This window comes from Dermacentor variabilis, chromosome 7 (assembly GCF_050947875.1).
Source record: "Dermacentor variabilis isolate Ectoservices chromosome 7, ASM5094787v1, whole genome shotgun sequence".
Classification (NCBI taxonomy): domain Eukaryota; kingdom Metazoa; phylum Arthropoda; class Arachnida; order Ixodida; family Ixodidae; genus Dermacentor; species Dermacentor variabilis.
Window position 1 is genome coordinate 171,231,757 of NC_134574.1, and position 19,665 is coordinate 171,251,421.

General features: G+C 47.0%; 1 protein-coding gene and 1 non-coding gene across 2 annotated transcripts in view; one reads left to right on the forward strand and one right to left on the reverse strand.

The window, feature by feature from the left end:
- The window catches only part of LOC142588931 (lactosylceramide 4-alpha-galactosyltransferase-like), a 32,042-nt gene that overhangs the window by 12,175 nt on the left and 202 nt on the right, over positions 1-19,665 (reverse strand). The window contains exon 2 of the mRNA XM_075700741.1: positions 4,643-4,755. Coding sequence (XP_075556856.1) covers positions 4,643-4,755 — 113 coding nt within the window. The remainder of the gene's footprint in view (positions 1-4,642; positions 4,756-19,665) is intronic.
- TRNAT-CGU (transfer RNA threonine (anticodon CGU)) lies at positions 6,589-6,661 on the forward strand. The gene has a single exon. It is a non-coding gene; the product is annotated as a tRNA-Thr (tRNA).

The window sequence follows — 19,665 nt, forward strand, 5'->3', positions numbered from 1 at the left end:
TGTCGCCGGTGTCGACTCCTTCCTGAAGGCGTCGGCAAACGTGTCCCATTAGTCGAATGGCCCGGCGAAGCGGTACCACAGTTTGGCACTCCCATCTAGGGCGGTTCCGATGATGTGTTTGACACGGTGTTTATCAGAAATGTCCCCGCCACACAAGATTTTTCCATCTTATCAAGGAACTCCTGCGGCGACTACACGTCGCGGAATCTTTCGAATCGCGGCACCGCTGCTAGCGTCGTCACTGTCGTTGAACGTGTTCCGGCGGTACCGGCGTGAACAACGGAAGCGGCCATATTCGGTTCGACGCTCGGAGTGGATGAGGTCGAGGATGTTGAGAAGGTTGAGATCGGCGATACCATTATCACTTGTCGCACTTGCGCTGCCAAGCGCTCCCGTTCCATCGGTGACCCGTCGGTTTGTTGCACAAGCACATGCCTTAGATTGTCTGGAATTCCTGCCTTGTCCATCCCAGACGAGCCCCTCCACTTTTCAGGTTTATTAGGCCTCAGTCATGCTTCTACCACTTCCACACCGCCACCCGCCACTGCTCACACACTGTGGAGGGATGTCACCACAGCCCGCGTCTGCCGCCGCCACGCCCTGGGGGTGCCACATATTCTCTACACAGCGGTCTGCTGAGTCCGACGTTGCCTGGTTGCAGCTGCGCGCGTAGTTCTACGATTCGCTTCTTCGGCATTGGTTTGTGCCTTGCGTGGAAGCGCCATAACGTGTATCGTAGAGTAAACGCTGCGCACTTTGACGCGTGGCACGATACGATGCTGTGGATGATGACGGTGACTTACTGGCATCCCCTTTGATACCGGGCGGTGACAAATTAACTTGGTTTAGCTACATGCAACACGCAACTGCTACATGCGACTGCTACATGTCAACCAAGTGCAGGGTAATTGAAAATGTAGATAGTCAACCATGAGTCATTAAAAAGTAAATGAGAGAAGCAGAGACAGTGAATTGAATGCGAAGAATGGAACAAAAAAGACAATGGAGGTTTACAAGAATTAGAGGGAAGAAATTACAAGGAGAAATCTGTACGATAGCAAGAAGGTAAGGGCCTCGCTATTTGACGCACGAGCTGGTTGCCTAAGGACAAAAATATACCGCAGCAAATATTCGCAACAAGACGAGGCATGTGTATGCCGCAGCAAAAATCTCAAGATCACTCAGCACATCCTTATAGAATGCGATGAGATTCACCCAGTGAGACCCGTAGGTAACGCACACCATCCAGAAGCGCTTAGGTTTAAAGTGTACGGAAGCATCAATCAGTCAACAGTTGAGATAGGCAAAATCTTTTGAAGTATTGGTGGAAAAGACGCAGGGAAGAGATTAATACGACCTGATCTGTTACAGGCACAGGAAGCGGGGCAAGGTCGATAGACAAGTTTAGAGGGAAGAAAGATGGTTAAGGAGATGTATACAAAATGCTAAAATGAAAAACATGTATAGCATACCTGATTAAATCAACAAGGCTAGGTGACTATTTGTCACCGCCCCGTTTCAAAATTGATGCCAATAACTCATCCTCATCGTGTCAAGTGGCACGATACAATGCTGCGCCTGCCGGTGCTGACGATGATTATTAATTGGCATGCTCTTTAAAACGTAGCGGTGTCAAATAGTCACCTAGCCTGCTTTATTTAATCGGGTATGCTGTACATGCATCTCATTCTAGCCTTTTACAGCGAAGCTGTATGCCTCTAGCCCCCCTATGCATTTGTCGTGTTCGTGGGCAAATATAACCTCTTGCAGTGCAATCTAGGTTAAAACTGAAGCAAAACTTTTTTATATCCTCTAGAATCACACATACAGTGCATAGCACATAGGTCGTTTCGATAAAGAAAAGCATAAAACCCGTCGCCTGTATAAAGCGGTCGTTAACAATAGGAAGCACAGAATGATTGATAACGACATCCGATTATAACAGGTGGCATGACGTCAATGCCCATGTAAGATACAAACTCGAGTGCAGGTATGTGACAGCACAGTTTGTGACACTGGACTTGACGTCCCTACTTTACAAAGATACAGAGAGGACCCGCCTAGCAAGGCATTGCATTTATGCTGTGACAGTGCTACAGGAAGGCCACGTATAGTGAGCACTCCTGCACAGCAGCGTGCACACGAGGAGCGGCGAGCAGAGACGACAATGTGAACGACGGCGTCGTGCTCGTGCCACGGATGAACATCGTGTCCAGGACGCTCAGCGCAGGCGACAAGCGCGGCAGTATGACGATGACTGTCGCGAAGCCGAAACGCGGTCAATTGCGACGAAGGTACAAAGCAATCAATCGTCCTAAAGGTGTAAACACTAAATATAAGAAGAAATCTCTCGACGCGAAATTTTGATTTAGTTGTTCCGTGTGTGATCGAATGAGGTTCCAGGCTAAGTGCATTTTGCTTGTATCTAGTCCACTCTTCGTATGTGCACGAATTAGCCGCGCAAGCCAAGACGCAGACCGTTGAAACATCTTTGGCTAATAATTAGGTAAAGCGCATGTCAATGTCGCCATGTGAATAATTTCAATCTCCGTCACAACGGGTAATCGTTCTAAGTGCCATTTACAGCTTCACTGTCCAACCACCTTCACAGCGTGGATTGGAGCCCAATTTTTTTTCGCACACATCTCCTTGACCTTCTTTTTCTTACTCTATAAACTTCTTTGTCTGCCTTGTACCGCTATCTATCCAACTACTGCATGGCATGTCACCTGGTGCAATAATATGCAACTGCAGTGCAAAGTGTGCACGTATCGACACTACGCATCTTGCATAGCGCGTAGAGGTACTGTAGAAGGCTTCCTCTATACAGCAACTAATCGCGTGACTCGCGCGCGATAGGATGCATGCAGAGGGCATGTTTTCGCAGCAGCTTGCAAGCGCTGGCGTGGCGCAGTGGTAAAGCAGCTGACTCCCACGCAGAGGGCCCGGGCTCGACCTTGGCGGGAACTGGGTATATTTCCTTCTCATTCCAGGCGATAGCTGCGACGGACACCGGCGGCGGGGGACAACATCGCCGAGTGTGGCGATACGGGCTTGTTGGTCTGTCATTATTTAAAAGTATCCGTATAGCGCAATAAAACGAGGACACAAGAAGAACCGAAGACAAGCGCTAATTATCAACAACGAAAATTTACTTCCGGGATCGGTCATACTTATACCCCCAAACAACCACTTGCACAGCTATTATCACCCATAAGGATACTCTTACGTACGTGACGGTATGAAAACAATCTGGTACATCCGGAAAACAGAAGAAAATCTAAATGACATATTGCAAATGTGGGTCAGCCTTCATGTCATGCGCAAATAATTTAACTCTTGCACGGACAATGACAGTGACGGTTGGCTGATACATTGGTCAGCGGCCGAGAGGATGTGCTCCGTTTCTATTATTAGTCATACATTCGCGCTTATCCCTATCTATAATAGCGGTACCTTCTAGAAGTTGGCGACATGGCCGACATGGACACGTTTTGCAATGGAAAGCAAGAAAACAGTCGCTCGATACACTGTGACATTTATTTCTGTGCTCTCTTAAGCGCTCATTGATGCATCTTCCGGTTTTACCTATGTAGCATTTACCACAGGATAGCGGAATGCGATAGATCACCCCTACCGCGCATCCTACGAATGGATCTTTGTGATTCTTATCACACACCAGCATTTTCGTCCTCATTGGGTTAGTGGCTTTGCACAAGGTACTAAGCTGATTTGGAGCTGAAAGAACAACCAGTACGTTAGCTCGACTTCCTATTTTTTTCAGGCTATTTGATACCTGGTGTACGTACGGAATCACAGCAGTCTTCACCTGCTCACGGTTGCTAGCTCTGGCATTCTTACGGGGGCAATTTCTCGAGCGTTCCTGTTTTAGCAACCTCTCCGCCACCGACATCAACACATAATTAGGATAAGCAGTCTCCTGCTGCTGAAGACTGGTTTTCATTAGGTGTGGGCATGATTTTCTATGGGCGTTATTGAAACACATGTTATTTATGCCCCCCTTCACCAACTTCGAATGGGTTGAATGAAATTGGAGAAGAGGTTTGTTAGCTCGTGGGCTATAAGCCCAGTAGGTTTTATTATCAGTAAAAATGAACTGGACGTCAACAAACCGAAGCTTATTGTCGACAGGCACTTCAGGAGTCACGTAAAGACATTGGCACGATTTTCTTGGAAACACTTAATAGGGCAAGCTAGGAGCACTGAAATATCGTCGACAAATCTAAAAACTTCCTGAAAAACCGGTAGCCCTGTGAGGCGTACATACATGTGCCTATCTAAATGTGCTAAGTAGAGGTTGTTAAAGGCGGGAGGTAGACACGACCCTATACAGATGCCTTCCTTCTGCTGATGTGGCCTATTGTTCCACTGCAAAAGAAGTTGACGACAGGTAAAAACGCAAAAATTCTAAAAACCCGTCTACTAAAACACCTGCTTCCTGTGAAAACTTTGTGGCGCCATATTTGGGGGTATAATTATGACCGATCCCGGAAGTAAACTTTCGTTGTTGATAGTTTGAACTTGTCTTCGTCTTCGTTTCGTGTCCCTGTTTTGATGAGCTACACAGATAACTATCGAAATGAGCCCACAACAGCTTACGCTGTAGAAAGAGAGGACTAACCTGTGGTTTGTTTCGAATACGACGTGCCTGACCTCCAACCCCATTCGCTCACGATCAAGTAGCACATGAGCAAGCTCAGTAGCAGCGCTAGGACCAGCAATGGCCTTGACAGCCTGGGAAGAAGGAAAAAGAAACAAACTGATGAGTGTGACAGACATGACAAGGAGTGAAGCAAGGGAATCGCAACTCTCGGCGTAGCCGCAACGGCGGTGAAATCGTGTTTATTTATTCACTTTCCTAATATTAAGTTATACTGCTGGTACAAATATAATGATACCTGTATATACATATCGTATATGTAGAACTAAATAGAACACGTATTTAATTTCAACACTTTCGACCGCCTTCATCAGGGCCTAAAAAAGAAAGGTGGTATTTCGTCCCTGATTGTGAAGACTGCTGACGGCGTGCTTGGCCGCTCTTCGGGAGGAAAAGAGAAAAGCATACAAGAGATATGTGAAACCGAAAAGGAACAGTAGTTACAGTGATTGACTCTGTCTAGGCGCTTCAACAAATCTACAGCAGCCTTCAAGATCGGCAACGATACAGGGCAAGAGAAAGGCGGAGTCCCATGTTTGTAGGGCAGGCAGGACAGTAGGAGAGGAAAACGTCGGTCGGAGAAGAGGGAGAGGGACGGAGAGTAGTGGTAGCTATGATAGGTTCCTGTTGTAACAAGGCAGGGAGGGAGCAAGCAGTCGCTGCGCAGCACTAGTGCGCGTGTCGCTGCTACAGCGGGAAAGATGTCAAGCTGTACAGGGCGGTGGAGAGGCACAATAGGGAAGGAGCCCGGAAAAGAGACAGAAATGCGGATTATATACATATAATATTTTCTACCCTGCACAGTGGTGGTGGATTGCAGCATATGACGGGTTTAGCCTGGTGATAGAGGCCTGCGATTGTTCCTCCTGAGCCCCTCTTAGAATGTTACTGCAGTATGTCACCACATGTCCAGCAAACCAGTCGCGTTAGAGAATGAAAGACGCAGCTTTCTTGCATGCTATAAGTGACCCTTCTGGGAACACAAGCTTTTGCAGGCACGCTTGCCAAAGGCGCTTCTTTTGCATCTTCTCAAGAAAAGCGCGCCTTTCATCTCGGTATTCTGGGCACGACCACACAAAGTGTCGAACGTGTCCAGTCTCTGCGCATGCGGTACAGTTCGGACAATCGGTACGCCCCGTTTTTATTCGATATGGAAGTCATGCTTGCTCTCGACGAAATCGTTGTGCTTCGCAGGGTGCACGTGGTGGAACCCAAGCCCACCGAAAGTGAATGCGGACGCCTAAGGACGATGCCTTTTAAAGATCTTATATATATATATAAACGAGAAGAACGGGGGTTAACCGAGGGGCCCGATTTTTATTAGTCATATAAGAAGCCAACAAACACTCACACCAAGGAACACAGTAGCAATACTGTTAAACACAAAACTAACTTTTATTGGGCGAACCTGTGCCCACAAAAACAGGCTACACTTATAGCACAACGATAGCGGCGAACACGGTCGGCGATCGTCGAAAATCTGATCAGCGGGTCAAGCGCGTCGGCTTTTATACATCGGTCGTCGAACGTTTCAGAGTAATCGCTGGGACCCGCGTGCCTTCCACAAAGTTCTACACCATTCACGTCAGGCGATGAAATCGGATAACACAAGGTTCGGCGACAACAGACAGCGGATAGAAGCGTCGATAACTTTCCAGAAACTTCGGGTACATGCAGGCGCGTCCCGCGCTGTGCGATTACATTTGTCAGGCGGCGAAACGTGTTCGCCCGATAAAGATAAGTACACGCGTCAATATATATGTCATAAGAAGCCAACAAACACTGACACCAATGATAAAATAGGGGAAATTACGTGTGCTTAATAAATGACATAAAGAAACGATAAATTAATGGAACCAGGGCTCTACTAGGAAACAAATACCCAAGAAAGTGGATGGGGAAACGGCGCCGCGGTAGCTTAATTGGTAGAGCATCGCACGCGTAATGCGAAGGTTGTGGGATCGTTCCCCACCTGCGGCAAGTTTTTTCATCCACTTTCATTTCCTTTAAGCTATCGTTTCTATATTTCATTTCTTAAGCACAAGTAATTTCGCGTATGTTGTCCTTGGTGTCAGTGTTTGTTGGCTTATGATATGACTAATAAAAACCAGGCCCCTCGGGAACCCTCTCTCGTTTATATATATATCATAAGAAGCCATCAAACGAGGACACCAAGGACAACATAGGGGAAATTACTTGTACTTAATGAGTGAATTAAATAATAATAAATTAATGATTATAAAAGTGGATAAGAAACTACTTGCAGCAGGTGGGGACGATCTCAAGTCTTCGCATTACGTGTGGGATATTCTAACCTATTGAGCTACCGCGGCGCCGTTTTCCCATCCACAATGAAATAAATAATAAATTATTACAATTAAAGTTATAATTAAAGGTTAGTTCTGGTAGTAAAACATAAATGCCGAAGAAACTGGATGGGATGGCCGAGATAGCGTTGCCCTATGTGGTCCAAACCAGTGTAGCTCTTTGTAACCGATGTACCATTGAAACCACGCAATCTTGTGACCAAGCTTTGTAAAGAACTTGCAAATACAAGTTTCATTCGTCCATACATCGGCGTCTGCGTCCTTTGAACCGAAGTCCCCCGTTGAGCCACCGGTGCAGACCGTCTCTGATGGTGCGTCCCGGACGACGAGAGCAGAGGTGAGAACATTGAATCATCACCATCATAGCAGCGGCGGCGAAGGCAAATATTTACATTCATTAAAACTTCTTTCTGGGCGAGTTGGTGCATACTTGACATGAAAACTGTTTACAGCGCAAACACATGCAACCACAAAGTGTCCTGTCCCTTATACTTTGTGGTTGCATGTGTTTGCGCTGTAAACAGTTTTCATGTCAAGCAAATATTTACTTACCTCTTTTTTCTTTTTTTTCCGGAAGTGAAAGTTTCGGGTGCAGTTAGCCGAGCGTTTGACGGCAAGAGCGTTCGACAGCGAGACCCGGTGACAGCGAATCTCTTTTGCACGGTCTGGCAACAGTTTCGATTGACTTTTCGAACTATGTGAGATCTACAAACCATGTGTGTTTGTGTTTGGCTGTTGCATAATCGGCGCCTGAAACTTTTCGTTCGTTCACCTGTGCACCGCATTCGACCACCACTGTCACTCAGCCTCGGCACCGCTTGAGCTTTCTGACCTAAATTCTTCTGGGCGCTTGTGCACGCTTCACTGGAGGTACATCCTGCTTACAACTGTCGCTAACGTTTGTTCGCGTTTCTGCTATTGACGTCGTGCTTCTGACTGCACGCTCTACTCTTTTTTCTTTATTTTGTTCTTCCTTGATGCTCTTCTTGTTAATGTTCTCCTTGTCGTCGGTTGTCGTGTACACATTGTTTCATCGACATGGCTGATATTAACGAGCAGAGATTGACCAAAACCAGCAATTAACGATGAAATATAATCAAAAAAGGAAAAGTGAACATAACAGCACAATGTGATTTGGTCTATACTGCGCAAACAAAAAGAAAAGTGCATCGTGATTGCGCACCCCTAAGAGCGCGCCTTTCTGGCCGCACGACTGAAGTTGTGGGGAGCTGCTGTGATGGAGCCGCGGTTCGGCATCTAGTGTACCCGATGCGCTGTCCCCATCTGAGGCCATGGGCCATCGTTTCGAATGAAGGCTTGGCTAAGTGGAACTCCAACAGACGTGCACCGAGTGACAGCAGAGGCTTGAGCTCCACAAAGTGAAACCTGGATTACTTGCAAGAAATTCGACATATAATCGCGCGGAGGGAGAAGCGGCGGTACAAGGAGAAATTGGTGATTTGCATCGGGCTCGTTACAAAGCAAGCAAAGGTTAGGTAAATCAGATGTCAGATCTATGGAAGCAAAAACTTAGACGCAAAATATTGCAAAGGGAACATTATTGGTTATTAACTGGAACATAGAAATGCAGGCCCCTTTAGAGTCGGCCATACGTAAATCTGAAATACAGGAGTCTCAAGAAGACCAATGAGATGATAACAAAGCTGAAAATAACAACAAACACTGAACACATTAACGGGATCCACAACCGTAAAAGTAATGGGTGGAAAAGAATAAGAGGCGCCGAAGGTCTCTATATTTTATTTAGAACAATATGAACAAAACTAAAAATTCAAAGAAAGCATATGAGAAATTGACTGTCACGTCTAACTGAAGTGTATAAGTAATGAGAAAAATGGAAATAAAAGTGGCCGAAAAGACAACTTGTCACCGACAGGCTGGTGCCACACCCACATCTTCCGCATTACGCGTGCCTAGTATGTCGTACTTTTGAAGTACACCGTCAGAGGCAGTGCTCCCGTCCGCTTTTCTTACACTCCTTTCTTCGCCCTTTCCCTCTCCTCGGCGCTGCTGAGCTCTCCATCATAAATGAGACCGTTACTATACTATTTTTCTTTATGAGAATGAACCTGCTGATTAGCAGAGAAGCGCGGTAATCACGGTGAAAAATTGCAAGAGGGGAAAACGAGAGAAAAGGTACTTTGGCACTAATCGAGAACGCACAGTAATAGCTGCCGAACAATAAAACAGAGAAAGGGAGGAAAGAAAATAGATGGGCAAGAAGATTCAACCAGAACTGAAAAGCCGGTTTGCTACCTTACGAGTGTGTAGGTGTACGCTACACCTGGACCTGGCAGTGCTAGCCAGCCCCGCTCACGGCTATGACGACTTATGTGCAGGGTCTCTTCAACTGCAGGTACAATTCAAATTAAATTTGGTGTTTAAGAAACTGAACACTTCAACAAAAAATTAGCCAGATCCGACGCACATATGGAGTCCGTTTAAAGCGAAGCTGTTAATTTTTATGCAACCAAATGCAATGTGTACGATTGTGCTTACTTCCATTCAATGAAACGTGTAATCTAATGCAATAGTTACCTCTATGCACGTCAACGTCAAATAATAAAAAACAAAGGTCACAGCTTATATCACATCGGAACATACAGGGTGTTTCCCTTTACCAGAGCCAAACCTTAAATATATGCAAATGCTATGTAGCTGGACTGAACCAAGGTAATGTTGCTTGCCGTCTCTCAGACACTCAGATTATTTTTCACACTCCACCTAATTAGATTAGCCTTAATAATCATTGAACTTCTCAATTACTATACTTAGATGTAAAGTATCAATGAGAAAACCGCAGAGCAACATGAAAAGCTCCCGACGCAGCGTTCCGTTGCCCAATACGTGCTACATAACAGTGTTGTTCCGAGCGGGAAAGAAGTCTGCAAATGCACGCAAAGTGACTGGAGCGGACAGTCAGCTGCAATTCTTGAGGCGCTTTCCGAGAAAACATCATGGGCTTCCTTGTAGCTTCGCGACAGTCGGTTGGATGAAAAATTTCCTTTCTACGAGCCCCCCTCTAACTTGCTGACTTCCGCGGAACTGACGTGCTATGTATGGTATATGCGCAGTCGCGTTAGCGCACTCGCCAACAACACTGGACTCGTGTGCGCAGTACATTGAATTATTTACAGAACTGAACGGCTCTGTGTGCTGTTCTATCTTCTGCGCCTTCCTGAACTTCCATTAGCAAAACCTCGCATGTACTTGTGCTGCTTGGTGGCTTTTTTCCGGAGCAGAGTTGTAGCTGCTTCCACCTATATAAAGGCGCCAACGGGTCATTGAAATGCATATTATCGAATATAAATAAAAATTAAAATAAGGAGAGGCTCGGTAAGTCAGAAAAAAAAAACCGCGCAAGCATACCGTGCAGATGGGCCGGTATAACGTAAAATTATTCAGATCTTTTTTTATTCCAAATCTGCCATTACCCCTCGCTCATTGGCCCAAATTTTTCAGGCCGCGCCCATTTTGCCTGCCTGCCAAGCGGCGACAGGAATGCTCAAAAACGGACACGTCAAAGTGACGTTTATGTCCTAATTATGCTTAATTATGCCCAACAAACCCGTAATATCTTACATTGACTGGCGACTGCCCCGTTCCGTTTGGAACAGGAAATGGCTGCCTTTTTGATAGCGTTGAGGTCGGCGGCTTATCTCGGGCGCGAGAGGAGGGAGCCCGCGGATGTGCTTGACGTGCCAGACGACCTGTTTCCGCGGCATTTTCGCCGGAAGAAAGAAACTGCGCGGTGGCTGTGCGACGAAGTGGCGGAGGAACTTGGAGGCGTGAGAGCAACAGCGCTGTCGGTGGAGCGACAAGTGTTGTGCGCGTTGCGGTTCTTCGCCAAGCGAAGTCTCCAACGTTCGGCAGGGAGCGAGCAGACGATTGGCGTGGCTCAGCCTGCGTTCAGCAAGTGCGTGCGACGAGTGGCGGAGGCAATCGTCCACGCCCGGGACCGCAACAAGCGGGTCCACTTCCCGAGAACGTCGGAGGAGGCGGCCGTGAAAGAAGGGTTCCTTCGACGCGGCGCCATGCTCGCGGCGTCATCGGATGCGTGGACGGTAGCTTTATCGCCATCATCGCACCGAAGGGGGAACAGAAGGCGGCGTTCATGTGCCGCAAGGGCTACTATGCCCTCGACACTATGTTCGTTATTATGTTCATTTTTGTCTGATTTGCCCGTCATAGCAACGCGTCGCTTATGCAGTGCGCGCTCTCGTCAGATCTGTGACGCAGGCATGTGGATTCTCGCCGTCGACGCTCTGCCACCGAGGTCAGACCACGACGCCTACGTCTGAAGAACTACGTGGTTGCGTCCTCGATTCCAGGAGGGACATGTTGCCAAGGCCGGCGAGCACTGCTTAGGTGAGCAGCGGGAAAATTTTGTACAGTTGCAATTCTGGCAGCATGCAGTAAAGTGTGCTCGCGCCGTAAGAAAATATTGAAGCCCGAACCGCTTATATTATAGTAGCTTGCTAAGTATAGGCGAGATAGGCGGGATGTTGAAATTTTTGAATGGTATCTGCGCTAAACAAAGTGACAACACACCTGCGCCTTACCTCAAACAAATTTTTAATATGTATGTACAGTTAGAAGTACAGTGTACGTGTTCTGTCACGTTCTTTTTTACACTGATACTGCTTTAAGAATGCAGGCCACACAACTCGCAAAAGAGCTGAGAGTTGTGTCAAGCTGACCACGTCACGCTGCCGCGTGACGTGGTCAGCTTGACAAACCAAGATACCTTCTTATCTGCTGTCGCGTCTCTGTTATAGACGCAGAGTATTTGTTCATGCGCTTATTTTTTACATTTAGATTTTTTTAGAAACGCAAAATATTTGTTCTTGCTCCTGTGATCGCTTTTTTATTGTGCGCTCGCTCGCTTTGTTGCATCGCGTTGTACAACCATGTATGCTTGTTCCGCTCCTGCCTTGGCTACCAAATGGCAGCTGGCAGTATTGAATAAGAAAAAATAAAAAGAATAGGGATGTTGCTATGTACCAGCTATTGTCATCTGTGATCATAGCTGCGTCAGGTGCTCAGCCTGCACATTCCTTTATTACAGCATTTCTGTATAGGTGTATGCTACATGACCCGCGCTTCACTCACTCAACTTTGTGCAGATAACTTAATACGATTTTTATGATCATGCAGGTGACAGCAGCTACCCCTGGAACCATGGCTCCTGAATCCGGTCCCAGGCCATCCTCCCACGCTCATTGCAGAAGGCAGGTACAACAATGCACACGCTGCCATGCGGTCCGTGTTGGAGCGGTGCATTGGGCGTCTGAAGAGCCGCTTCCGCTGCCTTCAGCGGTACCGCGCCCTCCACTATGAACCGGACCGCACAGTCAACATCGGTGTAGCGTGTGCAGTGTTGCACAATTTGTGCCTTGATGAAGGTGACGACGTGTCTGATGATGTCACTGAAGACAGCAGCAACAGCGACGATTACAATGGCGACGCCCCCCCCCTTCCCCCCACAAGGAGTTCCCCTCCCCGAGTGAGGGCAGCGCGCATAATGTATTTGAAAGGCTGTTCTGCCCGGCACAATGGTATTAGATCATCTGGCACGACTAGGCAGCAGCACTGCCTTCGAAGGGTGAGAAGGTGGCTGCGCCGACAGCAGCACCGACAGCAGCAATAAACATGTGTCTGACGCTGCAGGCAGATGTTTGCCGACACGCCCAATAGAGAGAAGGAACCAGTTTGAAGAAGTCTCTGCAATTAGTGGATAGCCTGCTGGTGTTTTTGTATCGAATCTGCTCACTTATAGCCAGTGTTTTCAGACAACCTCTGCCAATGAGCTGTCACTACTGGAGATGAGTGCACCATTCCACTGTGACCCTACATGAGAGCCTTTCATTTAGTAGCTGGCGATAGAACACCTTGCGCTCATCGGCAGAATGGCGTAGCCACTTCTCTGGGCAGCTGGAGTTTGCCGATTGATTTGCTGCTGCTGCTGTTGCTTCTGTCATCTTAATGCATTGCGCGGCTGGCATCACCGACGCTGTCACCGCCATCTGCATTGTGCATGGGAGGATATCGGTCTTCGTCTGCTCGCTTCCTATTTGGGTGCAGTTAAGCACAACAATTTTCGCTTCACCATGTGTACTGTTCTCACGCACCTTGTAGGTCCTACGCAGTTTTGCCACATAGCCACCAAACAGTTCCTTGTCAAAAGGCCAACTCATGCTGAAAACGATCGCCTGGCATGTCAATCACATTATTCTCCCTTGGAAAAGTGTACATTCGTAAATAGCTGCTAAGTTAAAGGAACGCGAATTGTAAGTATTAATTTCCAGTGCCGGCAACAGTGTTGAAAATAATTTATATCCCCAGTGTAAATAAAACAATGTAATACGTCTTCGATATCACCTTTCATCAAAGTAAGTGGCAGTCATCGCGATGCATAGCTGCAAGTATACAGGACACGATTTCATGGCGACGAAATAACAGCATCATATTCACTACATGGGACCCAATACACTGTCAATGGGGCGTTGGCACATATTAAATTGCAGAAATACCTTACACGCGCATAATGATGTCTTCTAAGCTCATGCACAACCAGTCGTCTTCACCCAGCAACTTCACAGCAAAAAAAAAAAAAAATAAAGTGTCTTGTCTGTTATGCGCAAAGCTCCACATGTTTGTAGCGCAAAATTAAATTTCTTTTCAATGACTAGAGCCATAGTAAGATCACCAATAAGATCACGCAATTGAGAAAATGCTTGGTACTTCCATGGTCTTTCATAAAACAATGACTGCAAGAACAGCCTGGCAGTGGATGTCATAAAACAGTGGTCCCATCGACGGCTACGTTAGGTATAACTGTGCTCAACTACAATGGGGACTGGATTGTATTACTATCATCGGTAAGGACACCTGAAATATCGCAATAACTATCATAAGTAACAGGCGCTTGGTGTTAAAAAAATTCCAATACGGCCACTTGTGCCTTCCATAGGCACGAAAGATTTGAAATTGCAAACATTACATACATATAGCATGAAAATTCTAACAAGACATTTCAATACCAGTCATCACAACATTCTAGGTAAATTCATCTACAGCATATGTGTGAGAAAATGTTGTAGTTGAAATGAAAATGATCCCACGGTTTACATCTTCCTTGAAAAACAGTACACATTGAAACATCACAGAAAAAGCAAAACGAAAGCACACACCTATTCAAATTTGTGAAAATTTTGGACATAGTTTATACTCTCCCGCTGGGACAAACCTGCACTGCAAGTACAACTACACATGAAAAAAAAAATGAACTTGTAAAGAATTACGAAGTAGCAACAGACAGTTTTCAACCTTTTGTGTGTTGCTGTCGGCCCAGTAATCGGATTGTGTAGGCACTGTTTCCCCAGTGTGCTGCAGTCATATCATCCTTCCATGCGACATAAAAATGTGCCGTGCAATCGTTTCAAGCGACGTCATGGCACTATCAGTTTTTGTTACCACTGCCATGCGTGACCTGCATATCATTTCACGAGGCTGGCTAGCACAGGCATCAATAGCTTGCGAGCACCACCACCAAATGCCGCAGAGTCCATTTGAATGGAAAGATAAGCTCCACTTGTAGTCGCAGGTTGCATTAAAGGATGATATGTAAACAAAAAAAAGCAAGAAACGCTGAAGTCCATCACGGCTGAGGCAGCCTGCGAAGGCCATGTGCAATGGCAGCCAAGAGCTGGTGTATGATGCCTGGGATAAGTACGGTCGCCGCCCGGAAGTCCCGCATCTCCTCTGCCAGCTGCTGCGCCACGCGCGACGCCCTCATCTCCTCCCCCAGTTGCTGACAATTCTGCAGAGCAAATTCACTTATTGCAGCTACAGGATATGCAATGTAAAGGTTTGTTTCACGATATTTGCAAGGGCTATAGTTTCAGAAAGGTTACTTTTGAGGGCGGCGAGAATATATGTATGTGACATGACAAAGGAAATTACAAACTGTATACGATCTATCATTCTACAAATGCTACCAAGCCACCTCTGACAGCAAGAACTGCACGAGCGCTATTTACTGATACAGTCAAACTAGGCAATAGCATTTTTCCATTTAAGGTACGTGCAGTGTTCTTATGCTACAGGGCAATGTCAAAAAACAAGAGCACACAGTCTGACGATTTCATGCTAAAATACGCAGTATATATTGCTTTTATTATATAGATGCATCAACTTTAAGCATGGCAGTTCTACATCACATCCTTGCTGCTGCCTAGTGAACGTCGGTGATTTGTTGAATTGACGCACAAAAGAGCATCGCACTGGGGTGGTACAAGTAACCATGCAAATGTATTGGGAATTACGATGTGACTGCCTAAGAAAACAGTGTGAAGAACACAACAAAGGGGATACATAAACGTGCACGAACCAGTGAGCAGTTGAGCCCAATGACTACAGATGTCTATCATAAATAACCAAGCTGTAACTTACATTAACAAGCACACTAAACACCGCTTAAGAAATAAAAACTTGGGCGAGTTGTGTGTGCCTGTATATTTTTCTCAAGCAGCATCTGGTGCAATGTGACGGCCTCCGCGTGTCCTGCAAGCGGAGGCCGTCGCGGAGACTCTTCCGTGCAGATTCGTCCGCCGCCATGCAATCCGCATCCTCCAGTGGCTGCTGCCCAGGTGATGGTCCTTAAAAATAAGATCAGTAAAGAGTAAAACATTTTTTGTGCCCTCCTCTGTAAAAAATTCACCGGTTCATTATCATAGCTTGAAGCCAAGAAAAATAATCTCAACCGCTGACAAGTAAACACTACATTAGGATTTAAAAAAGAGACATCACAACATTTTACCGTGCAAGTTAAACCCGGCAGAAATATTTGTGCAACGCGCTGGGGTAATTTATTACTGCGAAATTTCCCGACATTTGGAGATAGTATTGTTCACAAAAAACGTGTGCTTACCAGCTATCTGTTGAGATGTACTGCCTTCCAATCTTCATCGTTTCTTGCGTATCCTATGTGAATAAAAATAAAAGTAAACATCACGCGATCACCGCAGTCTGCAGATGTTCAGATGTCACTGTTCAGGCACTAAGCATGAGAGGGTGATGTTATGTACTCACCGTGCACTATAGGCATTCACGGTTTCCATGATGTTTACAGCTTCCGAAGTTCTTCTTGGGCGCAAGTACCTCTCGAACGCCGAGATTTCATCTAATCGGGCAGTGTTACGGGCAAACGTGCAATAAATGCGAGCCACGGAATCGATCAGCTGTTTTCACGTAGCCTCCATCTTAAGTGCGCACAGCGAAATCGATTGTATGCAGAATCGACACGTATGGCTACGGCTCGAAAAACTGAAATACTTGGGTTTACTTTGAAGTGTGCTTGAACTATTTTTGCATCAGAAGATTATCAAACAATTTTGTTATCACTAACATACAATTGTTCTTTTATTAGGCGTTTATATCTCAAATAAAGTTGCTATACGGCCCCTTCAGGAGTAAAAAATAAGCAAAACATGCTTCCGGCAACGATGGAATCTGCTAATCGGGCTGATTGAGAAACGTCGCGGGTTCCCGCGCCCATACGCATAAACAGTCATGTCAATTTGACGACCGGAATTTGTAATAATTTCAGTGTGGAATAGTCTTACGTTATTGCGCCCATGGTTACCCAGCGAAGGTGAAACGTGCGACTCCGGTGTTTATCACTGGGTTAATCCCGACGGTTCATTAAACGACGGCTTGGTACGCAGCCGGGCCCTCGGTACGCAGTTGCCGCTTGCGCTCGGCTGCATGAGCCTTTTATTGTGCCCGGGCTGCAGCATCGGCACGGCGTAGACGAGCTCGTTCCCCGTTCTGCTCGCAGCGTTGCTGATCGAAAGCTGCCTGCTCCTAAGGAGTACATATGATGCGTGGCCTACCCATTTCGGAGCCGGAGAGAAACCATGAGAAAGTGCAACGCGCAAGCTCGGCTGCGACGGAGAGCAACGACGTCACTACTGGCGAAGCCAATCGCGCGCTTCTCTCTCTTTTCGTGCATGCGCATTGGGTTGCACCGGAGGAGTTTTCGGCGTGCAGGTAACAGACGTACGGACGGACGAATCGGCTAGCCAGATACAGCTTCGCTGTAAAAACAATAACGAAACCATTATGCAAAAAAGAGGCGAGGCATGCAGACAGGACACAAAAGTAGAGAAGTGGACAACACGAACGCCGACTATCAACTGAAGGAAGCACTGGGGCGAAAAAAGAAAGAAGACACAAAACTCATCTGCGCAAGCTCAGGAATGCCACGTGTTAGTCGGGTACATGTGCCGGTCTACGTGAGAGATAACTGTTAAGGCACGTAATCTCTTCCTTATGTCAAGTAATCTAAGGCTGTCTCACGCACGCACTGCTACCATTATAGAAATGCCATGCCTCTACCATAAGACGCGTATCTTCATTCTTATTTCTCTACAATATCGCGCATTCATCTAACTCTGGCGTGCAGTTACAATCTTGGCAATGTAGGGAAAGATTAGAAGGCGATCCACCGGTTAACGACCTTTTATGCTCCATTAGCTTCTGATTGATACACCGTCCCGTTTGCCCTGCGTAGAACTGGCCACAGCTAAGGGGAATTTTATAAACCACACCCATACGACAGTCAGTAAAACTGTTGTTCTTATCGTGCTTCACTGGACAAATATCTGTTCTTATTGTGAATTTTACCAAGACGGACGAGCAGTCCTACGCAAGATAGGGTGGCAGATCGAGCAAGTACCCATCAAGACGGCCCTTCCGGAAGACTAAAAAACGACCATTCAGACCAAACCCCTTCCCCGGAACATAACGCCGGGCAAGGACGACGAGAGGCGCACCGCGCGAGCCAAAGCTATAGCCCGGAAGCTGGAAGAGAACCCCAGGGTGTGGACGCGTCGCTCCGAAAACACTGACCGTGCAGCGGTGGTGGTTACGTCAAAAGGACAGACTGATCGTCAGCGCGTCCCTGAAGACAACAGACCACGCAGTTGCCGAAGAAACGGCCGTGGCCCTCGCACTCGCACAGCCGAGCGTGTTCACCGTAGTCACCGACTCAAAGACAGCCTACAGAAGCTTCCGCAGGGGGGTAATCTCCGCGGCTCGAGCCATTTTATTCAAGCGCAAGCCTCCGGGAAGATCCATAGAGCTCGTGTGGGTCCCGGCTCACTCGCAGGTAGCAGGCAACGCCATCACCGACTACCATGCCCGGGAAATGTCAATCCGGACCGAGCACGAGCCGGAAGAGCTACCGCACCCGGTTACCAGCTTTCGGGACATTACACGGATGTACTGTGAGGACAGGTGCAGATTGCCAGAACCGCACCCCAAACTAACCAGGCAACAGACGATCCTACGTCGAGCGCAGGCGGGATCGCTTGCGCATCCCGTACTGATGAACCGCATGTACCCTGCGGAATACGATATGCTCTGTCCTCTTTGCAGAAGAGAAAAAAGCACCCTGCCGCACGTCTTGGGAGAGTGCACAGAACTCAAGACCCCCCTCCTCCCCTTCCCACCAACACCCCCAATCCCCAACCCCTTGAGTGATGGGCGACCTTGTTATCCAGACCCGCCCTACCGATTCAGCTCGCACTGACGGACAGGGGCCAGGAGCTGCTGGAAACATGTGGGTCCCTAACTAGGAAATCACCCCGCCTGGTGCCTGCGTGCACCACCGATTTATTTCAGGCCCAGTACATGTTGCTTCATCATCATACCTGCTCCCTTTTCCTCTGTACGGCAGCGCATATCTTACCTAGCTTATTGGGAGCAGTTTCGCCTCAGTGCTCCCTTCAGTTGATATAGTCGGCGTTCGTGTTGTCCACGTCCTTACCCTTGTGTCCTGTCTGCACGCCTCACCTCTTTTTTGCATAATGAATCCTTACCAACGAGCTCAGCTTTCTGTCGTTCCAATAACGAAAGACGCGCAGCACCGCTATGTTTCATTTCCCGCGCATCAGCTCTCCGTGACGTCATACCTGTCGGTAGCGTCGGCTCGGGTCTAGTTAACGGGTTATCGATATGCGAAGTATGACAAGTGCATTCTAAAATAACTAAAGACAATGTAGCAAGTTTTCGCAGCTTTTCCCGCGTTAGAGCGCCCCAAATACAAAAAAAAAGAACTGAAATACTTAGCAACTAAAAGTGGCGCTGAGATCTAGGCACGAAATTTAAAGAAATGAAGTTTTGGCCTTTCTCCAGTAATTAACACCTCTCCCTTTCAATGAGTAATATCATTACAGGATTCCGAAAGAACGTTTTATCTGTTAACTACTTTCGAGTGCACATCTAGCGCCCCTTTAATTAGCTTGTATGACCGAATAAACAGGGCCCATAGACACTGACCATAGCACAGAATTTCTGCAACTCATATGCGATTTATTGATTTATTCATGGGGTTTTACGTCCAAAGGCTACATTGGGCCTATGATAGACGTTCTAGTAGGTGCTCTAGATTAATTTAGATCCCCTGGGGTTATTTAACGTGTACGTAAAAAAATCTAAGCAATAAAGAGTTTTCTTGCATTCCGCGACCATCGTAATGCGGCCGAAGCGATCGGGAATCGAGCTCACGACCTCGTTCTTTGCAGCAGAACTGAGCCACAGCCGCGGCGGCCACACATGTGCGGGCCGACG